General features: G+C 42.1%; 1 protein-coding gene across 3 annotated transcripts; it reads right to left on the bottom strand.

Moving 5' to 3' along the window:
- Positions 1 to 315: 315 nt before the first annotated feature.
- Positions 316 to 15385, bottom strand: CLTA (clathrin light chain A). 3 transcript variants are annotated; one of them, XM_075488388.1, is made up of 6 exons: positions 15085 to 15385; positions 7624 to 7661; positions 5705 to 5822; positions 4556 to 4667; positions 3071 to 3124; positions 783 to 1827 (listed from the first exon to the last, which is right to left on the bottom strand). In XM_075488388.1, exons 1-6 carry the CDS (start codon positions 15293 to 15295, stop codon positions 1737 to 1739), a joined length of 624 nt encoding a protein of 207 aa, XP_075344503.1. In that variant the 5' UTR covers positions 15296 to 15385; the 3' UTR covers positions 783 to 1736. The 3 variants fall into 3 exon arrangements, with proteins under 3 accessions (XP_075344502.1, XP_075344504.1, XP_075344503.1); XM_075488387.1 differs by lacking the exons at positions 783 to 1827; positions 3071 to 3124 and adding an exon at positions 316 to 761 and having other exon boundaries at positions 15085 to 15380; XM_075488389.1 differs by lacking the exons at positions 783 to 1827; positions 3071 to 3124; positions 15085 to 15385 and adding exons at positions 316 to 761; positions 14773 to 14866.
- Positions 15386 to 15965: the final 580 nt, after the last annotated feature.

Genomic DNA, 15965 nt, shown 5'->3' on the forward strand with positions numbered 1-15965 from the left:
AAAGCAGTGTCCTCAGTTCCACTAGAAGCGAGATAAGCTTCTTAACAAGCCTGCTGCTCCAGTTTCCTAGAGCTTCTATCTTGTGTGATAAATTGGATAGGAAAGCAGTTTTTAAACTAAAGCTCTCAAGAGCTTTAAGAAAGCTTATGAAGACAAGCAGGACAGCCTCTCTGAGACCAGGAGCATTGCTGGCTGGTCAGTCATCAGCAAGGTGAAATCACTAGCAATTAAGAGAAATGTTTGCTCACACTCAATTCAAACACCCCCTGTCAAAAGGGAGCAGGAGAGCTTCTTAATTCATCCAAAGTCAACACATTTTGCTGTTTAACAGATCTTTAATATCAGTAATGTGGGAAATGGTATCTCAGCGCACAATAGCACAGAGACTACAGTTTTGGAGGTTCTCCTATTTCAGACACAGAAAGGAAACATGAGGAAGAACATGCAATCAAACAATGATCAGCTCTAGATACATCATGAGGTTTGGTCCAAAAAAAACATTGAAACAATTAATCCAATTACTGCAAACATAGCTTCTCTGAGTAAGGTTAAGATATTGCATTTAGTAGTGTTTCCATTGTGCTTTCCTTCAGCGAACCAGCGGAGCCTGCTTGAGTGAGATGAGGACTGAACGCATGCGGGACACATCTTTTGCCTGCTTACTAGACTTGGGATTAAAGTCACAGAGCTGAGCCACACGTTCCCACTCAGTGCCCGGAAAAATGTCTTCTGCATCATTCACAAAGGCTTCTTCAGCTGCCCTAAAAGCAATGCAATGCACCTCGCATTAATGCCCAACATATAAGGCACTCTTTCCCTCTTACAGGATGCAGTTTCTTTCAGCATGTTTCATAAGAAATGTGACCTGACAGCTGCTTGTGGACATTATGGCTACTTAAGCTCCCACTGCCCCAACCCTGGAGATGAAAGTAGGTTGCAGTAGTATGCTATGCACAAGCAGTGCAGAGGATTGCTGTGTAAAATGTTGGAATACAGGTGTTTGGTTTTAAGAATGGTTATTGAGTCTTTGCCTAAGGAGTCACCACACAAACTGCCAGGAAGTAAGGTACTCCTATGTAGGCATTCTATTTAGGGAGAAATGCCCAAGTCTTAACTAGTTAAGCCTCTGCCACTTGATGGCTTATATTGGACACTTGCCAACTGGAAATTGACAGCTCCCTGCAAGCATGTCTTAAAACACATTCCATTTGAAGATTTAAATCAGCCCCAAGGCCTACAGGCCATCATAAAACTATCTGCTGATTATTCCCAATGCTGTACTGAAGCAGCATGAATGAAAAGGAATTTAAGTCATGAATCCCATGCTTGTGGGTGCTATAGACTAAAGCATATCTTGGCAGAGGGGATGACTCATCTGAGGTCAGCTCACAGGATAAACGTATTTCCCCTGCTCTCACCCTAAGGAGACTTTTTACATTATGTACAGGTTAGTGCCAGTGGCTTCCCAGATGTATTCTTTTGGCATTGCTATGCTGCCAACAGCATTGCTTCAATGCACAGAAAAGACTCCAGCATCTAGTTTACATGAACTGTGGGGCCCTGGTAGCTGCCTGAGTGCAAGAGCAGTAAGCATCAAGAGATCAAACCAAATCCATCTACTCCAACAAGCAGTACAAAAAAAGCAGTGAAGATGACTCTCCCATGAGGGTTCAGCACTGTTCACAGGGATGATAAGGTTACAGACACCACTGAAGACAAGGGTCACTACAACACTGCTACTTTATGTGACATGACACTTTTAAGGGGCAGTGAAGATTTTTTTTACTTAACTGTTCTAGGCTGTAGCAAGGATGATTTATGTTTGTGCTTAAAGGTGAAGAGAAGAAAAGAAACAAGGAGAGAAAGTTTAAGTCAGATATAGAAAATGAGAATGAGTTTAATGCAGATGATCAGCTGGCTGAACATGCACTAGTAGCTTAGCCTACGTTCAGGAAACAGGCTGTCAATTTTATTGTGCAGCACTTATACTGCACATTTGCATTGGATATATGAAAATAAGGGTTTTATTGGAAAAATCTGTCAAAATCAACTCCAGGAGACTTCAGCAAAGTCAAACACCACCTGTAAATCCACCATTTCACAAGTCTTTGTTTACATCCACCTACAGTTAGGTAATGAATTCCACACTGGACCTTCAATATTATTCCACTCAAAGCCACACCGTGGCTCACCAATACACCTTCTAAAGGTGTCACCTTAGGATCTGTGACATGGCCATCTTTCAATTCAAGTCTACAAATTAAGGGAAGAAATTAAAACATGAAAAAGCCAATGAACATTGCAAACCTTCCACCCACAGAAACTAGCATACTCACTGGGGCTTGAAAGTCATGGCTGTATTCTCATTGATCCATTAGGCTAGCAAAATGTCTATACAGCTGTTCCTAAATGTTCTCCCAGCAGCTAATGATGATTTTTCAATACCACCTTCTACTTTTCATCTGTTCTCTAATAGCATCCTAATTCTATATGCACACACCTCTTCTACCCTGATTTACAGCAGCTGATTCCTTTCCACCCTCCTTGGCTTGCAGAGCTTTATGTGCAAGCATTGCTTGAATATTTTTCTTATTATGCAGGCAAATGAGCACAGATCAGGAGCTCAATGCCTATTACAGAGAATGCAGAGTTAAACATTGTGCTTCTCTGTGGAAGTGACTAGGACTAAATACAGCACCCATGTGAGACTGCAGACACTAACCCACATACCCAGCAAAGCATCCTGCTAAGCAGTGTTCACTGGCCTGGAAACAACTGTAAACCCCTACATCTAAAGATTACTGAAGTCATTACCACAATTCCAGTGGTATGTATACTACATTGACTTAATCTGAAAGTGGTGGATGTTGTGCAGTGTATGGGATCCTTACAGGAAAACTGCACTTAATACTGCAGATGAGAGTCAGTCCAAAAAGTAAAGGCTATTTACTTATATTACCTTATACTGCCCTGAAATATTCAGAAATCACTTTCAGACATTCAGCACTATTTCTGATCCTCCTCACTACCTAGTTGACCGGCAAACAGAATTAGTAGTTAAGCAACATACACATAACCAATCACGTCAGCGAAGGGTTGTTTGTAGAAAGCTTCATCTGCCACCCTAGGTAGCAAGTAGTCCAACAGGCAGGCAAGCAGGCAGGAGAAAAGAGATAAGGATGAGAAGTACGGAACACAGCTGAAGGCAGTTTTAACAAGCACATTAACCTTGTATTACCTAGACTTACTGTAAAAGGAAAGCAGCTACTACACAGAATGTATCAATTAAGCCATTGAATGTATCAATTAAGCCATTGCCTCAGAGGAGCAACACAAAAGCTCTGCTACATCCTAGAAGTTGGGACCAGCTAGTTTGGGACTACAGTCCCTGTGTTAGCATTAGGCTACTCCCAGTGGACAGAAACTACTATTAGGAGAGAGATCTCACCAGGCTGATGAGAATGCCAAACAATCCTTCTGTGCAACACTTGTTAAATGGACCCTGTTCCGTAATGCATACCCTGCACTCAAACACTGACCACAATAAAGCTATGGGAGTATCATGAGCTCTGGCCACTAACTAGAAGAGTGTCAATCCTGTTTCCCTTTCTTGGCCCAACCAAAAGACTGTATCTCAATTAATGCAAGTGTCAAATCCATAATTTTGTAAGAAGTGTAGGCCTCCTTTCTTCCTTTAGTAAGAAGTAGAGTCTACCTAAGACTCTACTTAGTCAAGACAAACCTGCTGGCCATTTTGATAAGAAAAATGGTGTTTCAAAAAAACCAGTTCATCTTGAAGTCTGTGTGTTCCTGAAGTATAAAGCAGCCTTGATGATTATCTGGACAGAATGACACTGGCAACCCTAGGTAAGAAGTAGAGATCTACGTGGTATTAAGTCAGTACTATCATATTTACCTTTACGTAACTTGAAGTCAAAATTCCACAGGAAACCTCTAAGAAAGTGTAAGAGCTTACTAGACTAGCAGCCATGTCATTAGTTTCTGCCCCAGGGCCCATAATTAGACAATTCAAACCCAACATAAATACAGTCAGCATTTCATTCTTCACTAGCAGAACTGAGTCAGGGTATTTCTCAAACACTTTCAAAAGGAGGAGCCAAAGGTTTTAAGATATCTAATGAAATAACTTGTAGCAAAGACTAACTAGAAGGCTACTTCCATGTGTTCTAAAGATAGCAAATAAGATTGCTAGTCTCAGGGAGGTAATTACAGTCACTGAAGACCTGTGCAGCGAGTAGCATGCAAACAAGTGGGTAGAATAAAACTTTTTCTGGCCACGTTCAAACTGCGTCCTAAGGAATCTTCAGTAATTCTGGTTCATTATCTTAATACTTTCTCTTGCTATTTTTGGACATTTAATCTAAATTCTAAGAAAACTTAAAAAGACAGTCTGCAACTGGAGACCCATTTCTTAGTAGAAGAGGTTACTTTAATGATCTGAAGGACTAGTGCCTTAGGACATACTAGAAGTATTCTAACTTCTCGCTCCCATTACTTTCATATCCAGTACCATAACTGTTATGAGAGACCTTACCTGTTGCTCGCTTTTGTTTTCTGGAGCTTTTCATCTTGCCTTGCATACCACTCCTCCAACTCCTTTATTGCTTTCTCCTTCCATTCTGCTTCCTGCTTTCGTGAGTTTGCATCTGAAGATTTAAGACTTGATTTGTCAGTCATGTTTGTTCCAGCTGGATCTTGCTAACATTTCAGCTGATGGCTCAGGGTGCACTCTAGGGCAGACAGTTGCTTGATCTACTCAGATAAGGGTTAGAAAATTTCCTCATTTAGGCCATGAGAACCCTAAATACCATTCAGAGGATTAGCTAAACAGAATGATGGCGCTGCATAACTGGGACAGTCCACTTCAGTTTAGGATAGGCATTTGTAGACTAATTCAGATTCAGTAAGTCTGTTCGCCTGCAAACTGTTCAAAAACAGAACCAGTTACCTTGCTATGCTTGTACTAGAACAAAGCTCAGTAAAGCCTCTGTGCTTAGACAAGGTGAGGGAGCCTGGCACTCAGCATGCTTTTACACCCTGCCAACAGTTCAGGACAAGCTCATCTGCTGTAACTAGCCCAGAAGAGGAGCAACAGGCTCAGTTTTATCCAGAATCACATTGTACAGAAGGTTCTGCCCTAACAATTTCAAGCAAAGCCTCCTCCCTAATGTAAGTTGAAAGCATACCAGTTTGTAGGCTCTTAGAAGCTGTCCACAGGTAGGTATAACTGCATTTGATAGCTGTATTTAGTTTAGTTACTAGTCCATTAATAACTTTGCTATTAGATTGAGATCTGTGTGACAACAGACGGCCTCAGCAATTACAAAATGAGCAACAAAGGAAATATTTTTTCCAAAGGATTTATCCTTTGAAAAAAAGTGCTGATGGCTGCAGTATTTACTCACTCTTTTCTGCTGATAAAAGCTGTTCATTTTCTGTCAGCTTATTTGTAAGTAAAGGGCAGGCCATGTGAATACTCTTAAGGTTCAGAGAGCCACTTGCTTGCTGACTCCTACACCAGTACTAAGTCTGCTTACGGGAAGACTCATCCAGACTTGCTGCTCAAACTCAAGCATGTTAGATTCCCAAGAGCCAGAAGCCATGGTTGAGAATTCTGCTGCTTAAGAAGCCGCCCTAAGTCACTCACAAGCAAGAACACTACTGCAACAAACACCCTCCTTACCAAGTTGCTCCAGGCGCTCCTTTTGCTCCTCTCTCCACTTACGAATACTCTCTGGTTCTGACTGCAGTCGATCTACTTGGGATATGGCAGCATAGGAGTCTGTTGGACCATTACTCTCCTTAAAGGGAAGGAATAATAATGTCATTTATACATGACAACTGAATATTTCAGATAACTGCCTGCAAGCTACATAAAATTAAACTATTTGAACTGAGCACATAACATTCATCTGATGTTACACCACATTTCCACATGAAAAACATCTTGCAGAAATTACAGCAGGATTGAAGCAAATTAATACAGGATCAATCATAAATCAGGGATCAAACACAAATTCAAGTTGACTGGGAAGTCAAATTGTGCCAGAGCTCTATGCCTGAAGAAAGCAGAAAACAATGCCTAGCACCTCACTATGCAGTTGTAGGCCTAGAGATCCTCCAGTTCATTCCACCTTAAATATTTGCTGTGAAAGTAATTTTTAATTTTTTTACAGTTTTGTGCATAGGGATTTAAAATGTTCTCTGTAACTTATTTGTCTACTTCAGAGACATTTGTGAACTTAACTGATAGTAAAAACCAATGTCCTTTAAATACATTACAGAATTTGGATTGCTGTATGCAGCTTAGAACACAAGAGGCATTTTAACATTTAAGCATCAAAACAGTGTGAGTACTAGCATATTTTTTTACTATATAATAGCTCAAAGACTTGCAATGAATTGGTCTTTCATTAATACACCAGATTTGCAAAGCTAATGAATATTGTGCTATTTGCCACAGAGGATATTCCAAGTCCAACAACTTTTATTGGTTCACCCTACTCTTACAGACCTAAGAAATAGCACTCCTGACAGTACCAGATGGATTGCAGCTAATGACAGATTTGGCTGTGTCTTGCCCCTCTTTGCACCTCATGTAGCCCTCGATGAAGGAATAATGCAAAGAGAAGGAGCTAGGCTGGTGCAACAGGACCAGGCTTCACAGTCAATCCAAAACAAAATAAATTGGCTAGTTGCAGGGCCAAACTAGTTACAGGTAGCTAAAACAAAAGTTACATATAGCCCACTCAGTCTGTTCTTCTTCATTAAGAGGAAGCTCTATCAACCAAAGCAGCTGGTCACTTGAAGTATCTTGATTTTGTGTTTGTAAGCAGCAGTGAAAGCTGTTTGTGTCTCCACAAAGCTCAGTGTTCACTTAAAAGTCTATGGAGAAGTAGCTCATATGCTGCCCGCTTCCCAAGCATTCATTTAATCAGGGCTATCTAGCCAACTCTGATATCAGGCAATGACAATGCCTTAGCCAAAACTGGTGTGAAATTCAGTTACAACACAGTAATTGCCTTAGCATGCCTCATTCCTTCCTGACACTAATACAGCAATTATCTCCTCCTTTTGTCATTACCATGGCTGACTAACATACTTTCATACTATGATTGAGCTATTTAGCCAGCAGCTTAATTTCATGCAACTTTATGTCACTAAGAATTGCATAATGTTTGCAGTCAGCTCCTTGTAAGACCAATCTTGATAAGACAACCAGGACACATGAATTATCCTTAAAGAGCAAGCAATTCAGAAAACTGCTTTAAACTAATCAGAGCATGCTTCCAGCTTATTAGCCAGTAGCAAGCCAATGTTAAGTCACACCACAGAGCCTGTCAGTCAGTCTGCTCACAGTGGTCGTGTCCTATTAAGCTACAATTCAAAATGGACTGCTGCTTTAAGTCGCCTCTAAGTTCAGAGAAGGGGCATATTAAGAGCATTAACAACTTTATGAGATGAGCTATCAGAATAGAAGTTCCTTGTCAGAGATGAGGTAAAAGCAGATTAGAGACCAGAAATTGGAAGTATTGGTCTAGATTAAGGTAAAGTTCTCAGAGTAGAACAGCACATTCTAAGTACAGAATACTTCTACCTTACCTGATAGACATCTCCATTAACCACTCCATCAACAGCACCTGTAAAGAAGTGACTGTAGTTTAGCCATTTGAGAAAAGACAGAACAGCCAGATTTACTGATTTCAGTAATTTGTATGGAAAGCTTTACTAGAGTATCTAATGTTGGCGTTATGCAAATGAGCATTACTTGATACCCTGCAGGGTCACTTCCTTATCTCTGCACTTTTCCAGATGGGCACAAGAAACCAAGTAAGCCATTATTCTGCAGAACAAATAATACAAGGTCATTTCTTCATCATGAGATCCTGCTTCAGACTACATAAACAGCAGAGCTGATACTGCCGAGAAGCTGTTAGTGTTCTAAAAGTTAATCCCGCTTTCTTCTCCCTGTCTTGAAGCTGACTACTAGATAACTGTTCAGAACTTAAGAAGCATGACTCTCACTATTTCAGTCTCTACCCAGAAGATTAACAATCCTGCAGCCAACACTTATTAATTCTTATCCTAGTTTGGTTACCTCCTAATTCTTAATCAGCTCAAAAAATATAGCTAACATTCCTAGCAAAGTCACCTTCCTGCTACCTTCTGTGATGACATGTTTGATAGCTTCCTACCTCAGCTGCAGCATTATTCCCTCTGAAGTGACACTGGCAGTAGAGCCTCAGGAACAGCATCAGCTAGGAATCTTTGCCATAGAACCCTAAAATTTCATCTTATTAAAACACAGCCATAGGGAACATACAACAGTTGTGAAACAAACATTTGAGTTTGTGAAACTATTTAAATCTCAAGGCTAAGCAAAACACACCAAAATTTTCAAGAACTGCTAAATCTCAGCAAGGCATCTCTCTGGAACAGTGCTGTGGAACATCTGCCTGCATGATATAGACAAGTTATGTTACTACCTTTGTCTCACCCATAATGCTACCACGGATAAACTTATCACACAAGTGTTTTCCACCATGTTAATACCACTTCACTGAAAGAAGAGACAGTACCAAAGTCACCCAATAGTAAGCAGAAAATCAAGTTATTTTGGACCACCTTCTTAAATAAGATAGCTAATTCACCTAAAACTAAGAGCATTATGCTGCTGTATCCTCTATTTCTTTGCAGCAACGTATGCCCCAGTTTCACACTAGTGTTAATGGCACACAGGAAGCTCTTCATACTCCTTTGTCATGGGACTAGGCAAGTATTATTAAGTCCTTATCCCTGAGCCCTGAATAGCAATCATTAACTGTATTAGGTAGAAGACTCAAGTCATCAGTTCAAACATGGCAGTTAAGTTGGAAGATACTAGTCTCCAAGAACATAGTTACTAGCTTCAGTAGGGGAAGACTCAAGTTAACAAAACCTAGCTTTTCAGTTACAAGAACCTAGTATTTCATAACTAGACTCCTGTATCTGAAAGATGGTAGCTACTTTGTCTGATTGCTACTCCTCTGCAAGTTACAGGAGCCAAAAAGAACTGGTTTGAGAGGCACATAAAGCTAACAGCATCTGTCTGCTTCACAGCAGCTACCATGCGCATCAGTTAACATCAGTCTGGAAGCTCTCTCAAAGCAGATTTGTAGAGATCACTGCATGTATGCCTACTTGGGCAGTTACAGCTACAAATAACAGTTCTACTGAATAGGTTTATGAAGACTAAAGCCCACAAAGAAAACATGCTTACACTTCACTCTCCTTCAATTTAAGTCCATCTGCAATACATATGCATGCTGCAGCTGTTCACCTTGTTTTGACAGGGCTGGAATTAAAGCTAAGCCAGGGTCTATAACTCATATTGGCATTAACAGCTTGAATAAGCCAGCTGCCCACTCTGCCTACCTTGGAAGAGCAGAGAGCAGTTCACACGTTCAGACAATCAAACTGGAGACACAAGTTTATTGCTACAACACCCAAGAGAGGCTAGCCTTTAAATAGATGTAATTCTCATCTCCAGAAGGAAGGCAGTTGTTTCATGAGAGAGATGCCTTGGGAAGCATTGACTCACCAGCTAGCTGAGGGGGCTAATAACTTAATCATTATCACAGTTCTTGGAAGAATCTTCAAGAGTTTTCTTGTTACACCAAAACACATTCATTAAGGTCTTCAGTACTCAGGCTGGTAGTCTGCTGAGGTCAAACAACATTATTGCCAAGAGCTGCAGCTGAGACAGAACAGATGTGTGTCTTAGGGCCGCTTTTCTTCTGCATAGAAACAGCTGCTAACTGGCACAGAGCTAAGTGTTTCCATAGGGCACCCAGGTCAGATGCACTAAAAGTATTAAAACAAACTTCCCATCTGTTTTGAGCTCCCTAGAACTTGTGATTAAGATGCAGAGTCAGCATGCTGACTGAACATAGTGCAAGCAGAAGAGGAAATGGCACTGTACCATACACTGTCATATGTCAAGTATGCTAACTGGAACCAGACCACTAGTCAAACATTCTCTCATTTCAGCTCTCCAGTTTCAGTGTTTGTATAATTCAGTATGAAGTCTAGAAAAGCTATCTGCTTGTCAGCTTTCATATCAGTAATCAATGATACTTGTGTATCAGATTTCTTTGTTCACAGAAACATGTCATTTCATGCCTGACTTCCTACAGAAAAAGCCTAAATACTGTTACTGCTATTATCATGTTTTCATCAGACATGAATAATGAGAGCTCTCTGCTGGCTTCAGAGTCCATCCAATTCTATAACAGTATTGCATCTTGAAGCTCCTGAAGTTAACATTACTAACTAGAATACTTCTAAGTGTGCAATGATCCATATTCGTTGGTGTTTGCTCCTGAACTTAAGATAAAGCTTTATTTCTAAGGATACTGTTGCAAAGAACATATCCAAACATCCACAGTTCTGTAACACATGCTGACAATAGGGTAATAATGAACTTCCACACAGCAACCCAGATAGTTTTTAAAGTCTGGAAGGGTTCAGAGAGGATAAGCCATATCAGCTACCCTGCATTCACAGCAGAGAAACAACAGCCAAGCTTGCCAGAAACAAACAGCTAGAATCAGTGCCCTCCACATGTACTACAGCTTACAAAAGAAAGGGCTGGGTACCTTGAAGATAAAGACAACAACAGTTTTGTCACTTCAGTCCTACAAGTCAATGTATGGCTTCAGAGGCTTATCACAAAGACTATCAACTACTCTCAACCCAACTACTTGGCAAAAGGTATTGCTTGGCATAAAAGGAAGTTTGCTTAGCCTTGTTCACTAGCGTCTCTGAAGTCTTACTCTCAATGCAAAGGAAGATTGCTATCAGAACAGTCAGAGGCAGGACTTTGCAGAGGCAGCTCTTCTAACACAAATCCAACCATTTCCTAACTCATGGATTAGTTCCTCCTGAAGTCTTCCTATCCAGCTATCCTTTGGACAATATCCTCTTGCAGGAAAAATGAACTTCAATATGACCATACATAAAAGTATTTTTAATGAGCTACTTTCAGCATTTCTTTTAAATGATAAGTACTCTACTACTTCATTGCTATTTTGAGTGAACTACTAGCAATAGTTAAAGCAACAGAAGAACATAATCAAGTTGAATATACTCTGGCATAAGGTTAAGTAATTTCACCACTCGAGGCCTAGTTTCCCATCCTTTTTCTTTTGGGCATAGATCATGCTTTCCCTTCACCTACCTCTCATCCATAAGAGGATGAGAAAGAAGAATCTTCTCCACCCTTTTTGTTTAGATAGTTTTGCAAGAAACTGAGGAAGAAAGTTTTCCTATCCATAACTCATTCTCATGCCTGTGTGCAAAATAAAGGCAGGCAGGTCAGGAAGAGTGCTTCTTTCATGTGTTTTAGTGCCAACCTGCTGTCATACCAAAACCCATTAGAGTTCCCTCATTTTCAATACAATCAATAGGCTAGTACTAGACCACACCTTCTATCTGCAATAATGCTATGCCATAAGATCTTCTGTAACTTCCCAACAGATGTAGCATTCTCTTGTAAACAGAAAAATAGGTTTTTCTGCCATGAGCTTCATAAGGCAGTATCACCACAAGATAGGAAATACAAGTTAAACAAATACCATCCCCTTATTATACCTTTCTTTGTGCTACCTCATGGTGCTCTGAAGCCTCAAGATACTGCTTGCACAGCAAAACCCAGAACAATGGCTGTTCAAACAATTAAGAAAAAATATCAATAGTCACAAACAAGTAACTCTTTCTGTCTGTGGTGCTAACTAGAGAGACAGGCAGAAACAATTCTTTCCTAATGATATTTTCAAGTTAATTGATATTCAGTCCCTGAAAGGCTATAAAATGTGGTTTATGGAAAAACCAAATGCAACTAAGTTTCTTAATTCCTAGAGAGGCTCATGAGCCTCTTCAGAAGATGGAGAAACATCATTCATTCAAGTTCCTATAAAAACAACAGTTTGAAACTGTGAAGGCAGTGTTTGAGACTAGACAGCCTACATTAAACTTGTGTGTATTTCCATGATTGTTAACATATAAAACTGCTTGTCTTTGAATGTAATTCTCCATAAGAAGGTACTTGACAACCTGTCACAAGGTTTTTATATTGACATACAGGTTCTAGAAGCCACACACTTCAACCTGAACACACTCTCTCCTGCTCAGAGGACATAGCAAGTGAACTGCTATAACCTGAAGACCTCGTATGGAAAGAATTGAAGAATTTGACTAAACCAATGCCTGCATTTATTTATCACTGAAAAGGACATCTCATAAAAGACCAAGTTACTAATAACTAGGCAACAGCACTGTATTACTTGACTTATACAGTACTTCCTGTTTTCTAAAGCAGTGATTATGCTTCATCTTTCAAGGGAAATAAGATTAGTTTTCACATGCCCTGGAAGCTTGAACCAGATCGCTATTTACATAATTAATGGCCCACTGGCTCAGGCCAGTATTACAACCCTGACCATGGCAATATGAAGTGAGGCTGAGCAAGACACATGAGCTTGGCAACATTCTGCCATCCCCCCCATATTCACCCAGTATCCACCATTACTACAATTAACAGAAATATACACTGATATCAGTTTCCTGATATTGATATTAACAGTTCATGGAGTTCACTACTGTCCATGTATTTGTCTAACCTTTTTTTAGGAGGATGCAATTTAAAACCCATTTGTTGTATGAGACATGTTCCTTACAAGTGTATTTCAAGAAGCTGGTGACTGCAGCTCAATATTTGAAGTGAAGATCTTCAAATTTCAGCTGAGAGCTGCCTGAACTACAACTTTTAGCCCAGTATTTAGAAAGAAGACTTACCCAACAGACTTGTAAATGAGTTCAAAAAAGTTATGTTTAAAAAAAGTAAATCCACAAATCCCTGATCACAATGCTTAAAGATTTACATCAGAATTTGTATTATTTCAAGAAATTTGCATTCACCTATTTAACTTAACTACAAAACAGTTTATTAAACTAATATGCACTAGAGACTAGAGCTGTCTGGTATTTGTTAGGATACTGATCAGATGATGAGAAATCCCAAACACAAACGGCAACAGAAGTCATTAGGTCATTTGTCACCACGCCTGAACCAGTACATTTTGAACTGCTGCAGTCTGCACTTTTTAACGAGAAGGGAGTAAGTGCAGGCTCTGACAGTCAACAAATAGATGTTCTGTTAAAAACTGGGACCACCAAAAGTCCACAAGCACAATCTGCTATGCCTATTTAACAGGCCAGGGCATAAATTCAATCCCAGTGCATACAAGAAAGCAAGATGACATACAGATCACACCTAGACTTCCCAGATCCTTAGATATTGTTATCATATTCATTATTTTATGACCCTCTTTCTAGAGAAAGTTCTCCAATAAGTTCTGGATTCCATAACAAGTGAACTTACATGACTTGAGAAAAAACTCTTGAAAACCAGCTTAAGGACTACTTTTACATATCAAGCCAATCTAGAAGTATTTAATAAGTTGAATTTTTGACAAGGAATCACTCTGCAATAGCCACATTGCATGCATGTCGAGAAAGTATGGATCTAATTGGTTCTAGCACCCTGCAAGAAAGGCCAATATCAGAACTTTCTCCAAAGAAATTAGTCCTCAAACAGCTACTTTAATGTTCCAGAGTCTGTTTGGAATGTAAAGACCATATAAGGCATAATGCTTGTCTGAGGCTTCTGAAAGAGGGGAGGTGTCCACTGTGTCTGCTTCTGCATCGTACATAGAATACAGAAGCCAAGTTCTGTCTGACATCAAAACAGGATGGTGCTCTGATAACGTTTATCCTCATGTTCTAGTCCTTGAGCAAGCTACTCCCCTGTAAACAACCTTTTTACAGGAAGTATGTAGTCCATATGCTTTGAACTTCATGAATGAGCTGACTCCAAGGGCTGCACTAATGCTAAATAAGTGCTGGAAGCAACAGGTCTCCATTACTCAGTTTATCCAGTTAGGCTTTATTGCAAGAGATACTACAAACCTGCATCCTCATACATAAGATATGCCAGTAATTTCAGCAATCAGGTGGCATAATGAAGACTTAATTCTAAAGATGTTCCAACAGTGAACTGGAGAGCAAAGTTATTCAACTTAGTCTCAAGAAGAGTGGCATCTTCCTGAAGTGACAAAGGAATGTCACACAAGAGCAAAATACGTTCCTATGGACCAAGTGACAAGTACAAAGTCTTCCAAGAATGTTGAAACATCAGTTAAGCACAGCATCATCCTACATTCACAACTCCTTTCCACTTAGACTTCAGTTAAAAACCCCAAACATTTCATAATCAGAAGTGTTGATTCAGGGCTGCTTTAGCTACACTAACTGAAAACACACTAACATCGAGTTCCTAACATACATAGCCATCCTCCTCTGAATGTAACAGTGTGTTCTGCAGTGTCTGTTTTCTCACATTCGGTACAAAGGTTACCAGGGAACAAAGGCTAGAGGCTTAGTAAAATTATACATCAGGTCAACTGCTAGCATACTTTAAGACTAAGATCACTGCCTCTGAAGACAGAAACACAAGTGGCAGAACACAACATACTGACTTATCCTGCTTTCAGTGGATCTTCATTTCAGACAGGCTCCTGGATTAGATGAGATCAGAGTTACTCGGCAGTGTTCTCAACAGGCTACACTTCGGCAAGCCTAAGCACCCAGGCGTCTTTAGGAGATATAAGCTACAAACACCACCCCGTCAGAGGGAGCAGGGATAGAACTTACACAAGGCAGAGCACACCCAGGACGACCAAGAAGGCATGCCTGCACGGCCCAGACCTAATCCCGGGACCATCCCCGGACAGCCAGGCCCCGCTCACCGGCGGCATGTGCTCGGGGCAGAAAAGCGAGGCGAGGGCTCCGCCGGCACCGCCCCCTCCCGGCCACGGGGCCTCCGAGGGAGAAGGGAAGCTGCGAAGCCCCGCCAGGCCGGGACCCCTCTCCTCCCCGCCCCGCCCGCCACCGCCCCTCCCCCCGCAGGCGCCCTTGCCACGGGGAGGAGCGGGGCAGCGGGGCCCGCCGTCCCTCCGCGCGTACCCGAGTCGAGGCCCTCCGGAACCTGCAACGCCGCCGGCACCTCGCCGCTCTCCAGGATGCTGTAGCCCTCGTCGTTCTCGATGCCTGCGATCTCGTTCTCCTGCTGCGCCAGGAAAGCGGCGGCAGGATCCTCCTCCGCGCCGTCCAGCGCCCCGTTATCGGCGGCGGCCGTCGGCTGCTGCTGAGTACCGAAGAGCTCCAGGTCGGCCATGGGGGCGAGAAGCAGCGGAGGCACCGAGGCGCGAACGGCTACGGCTTCCGCACCTGCGCCTACGGCAGAAATCAGCGCGGAAGCGGAGGGCGCCCCGGCTACGCCAATGAGGGCCGAGCACCGCCCGGCGGTAAAGCCAATCAGCGAGCGGCGGCGGCGGGGCTAGCGGAACTCGCCGCGTGAGCCTTGGGCTCCAGCCAATCAGCGCCAAGAGTGTCGTTGCGCCCCGGGGGAGGGGCGCGTCGCCGCGGGCGGGAGGTGGCTCGCGGGAGGCGGCTCGCCCCTCCAGCGCCTGTCTCCACCCAGGCCTCGGGGTCCCGCCTCCGGGCTGGCCTCTTGCGCACGCAGCGCCCGGCCTGGCAGGCCCGGTCTGTACCGACAGGCTTCTGCTCCCGCGTCAGGGAGCGACCAGCATTTGGTCTGCGGCAGGGACTGACTTTCCCTCGCACTTCTGTCAGACCACCGCGTTAAGTGAAGCTGGGTTGGCTTCCTGCTAAAGGACAGGCGCTCCTCTTCAATCTAGTGCAGCCAAGATAGCGATCCAGTGTAAATGCCAGTGCCAACACAACACCGAGCCATCGGCATCTTAGAGACAAACCTGAACCTGCAAAATAAGTCAATAAAAACATCAGTTGTTTTCTGTTGTGATTCTGTGTGTTTTCTGTCTGGT

Source organism: Mycteria americana, chromosome Z (genome assembly GCF_035582795.1).
Source record: "Mycteria americana isolate JAX WOST 10 ecotype Jacksonville Zoo and Gardens chromosome Z, USCA_MyAme_1.0, whole genome shotgun sequence".
In the NCBI taxonomy this organism is placed as follows: Eukaryota; Metazoa; Chordata; class Aves; order Ciconiiformes; family Ciconiidae; genus Mycteria; species Mycteria americana.

Coding starts and splice junctions, on each gene's coding strand:
- CLTA (XM_075488387.1), bottom strand. CDS start 15,295: ATGGCCGACCTGGAGCTCTTCGGTACTCAGCAGCAGCCGACGGCCGCC. Junction 4,668..5,704: donor GGAGCGCCTGGAGCAACTTG/GTAAGGAGGGTG, acceptor TTAAATCTTCAG/ATGCAAACTCACGAAAGCAG. Junction 762..4,555: donor AAAACAAAAGCGAGCAACAG/GTAAGGTCTCTC, acceptor CATTGCTTTTAG/GGCAGCTGAAGAAGCCTTTG.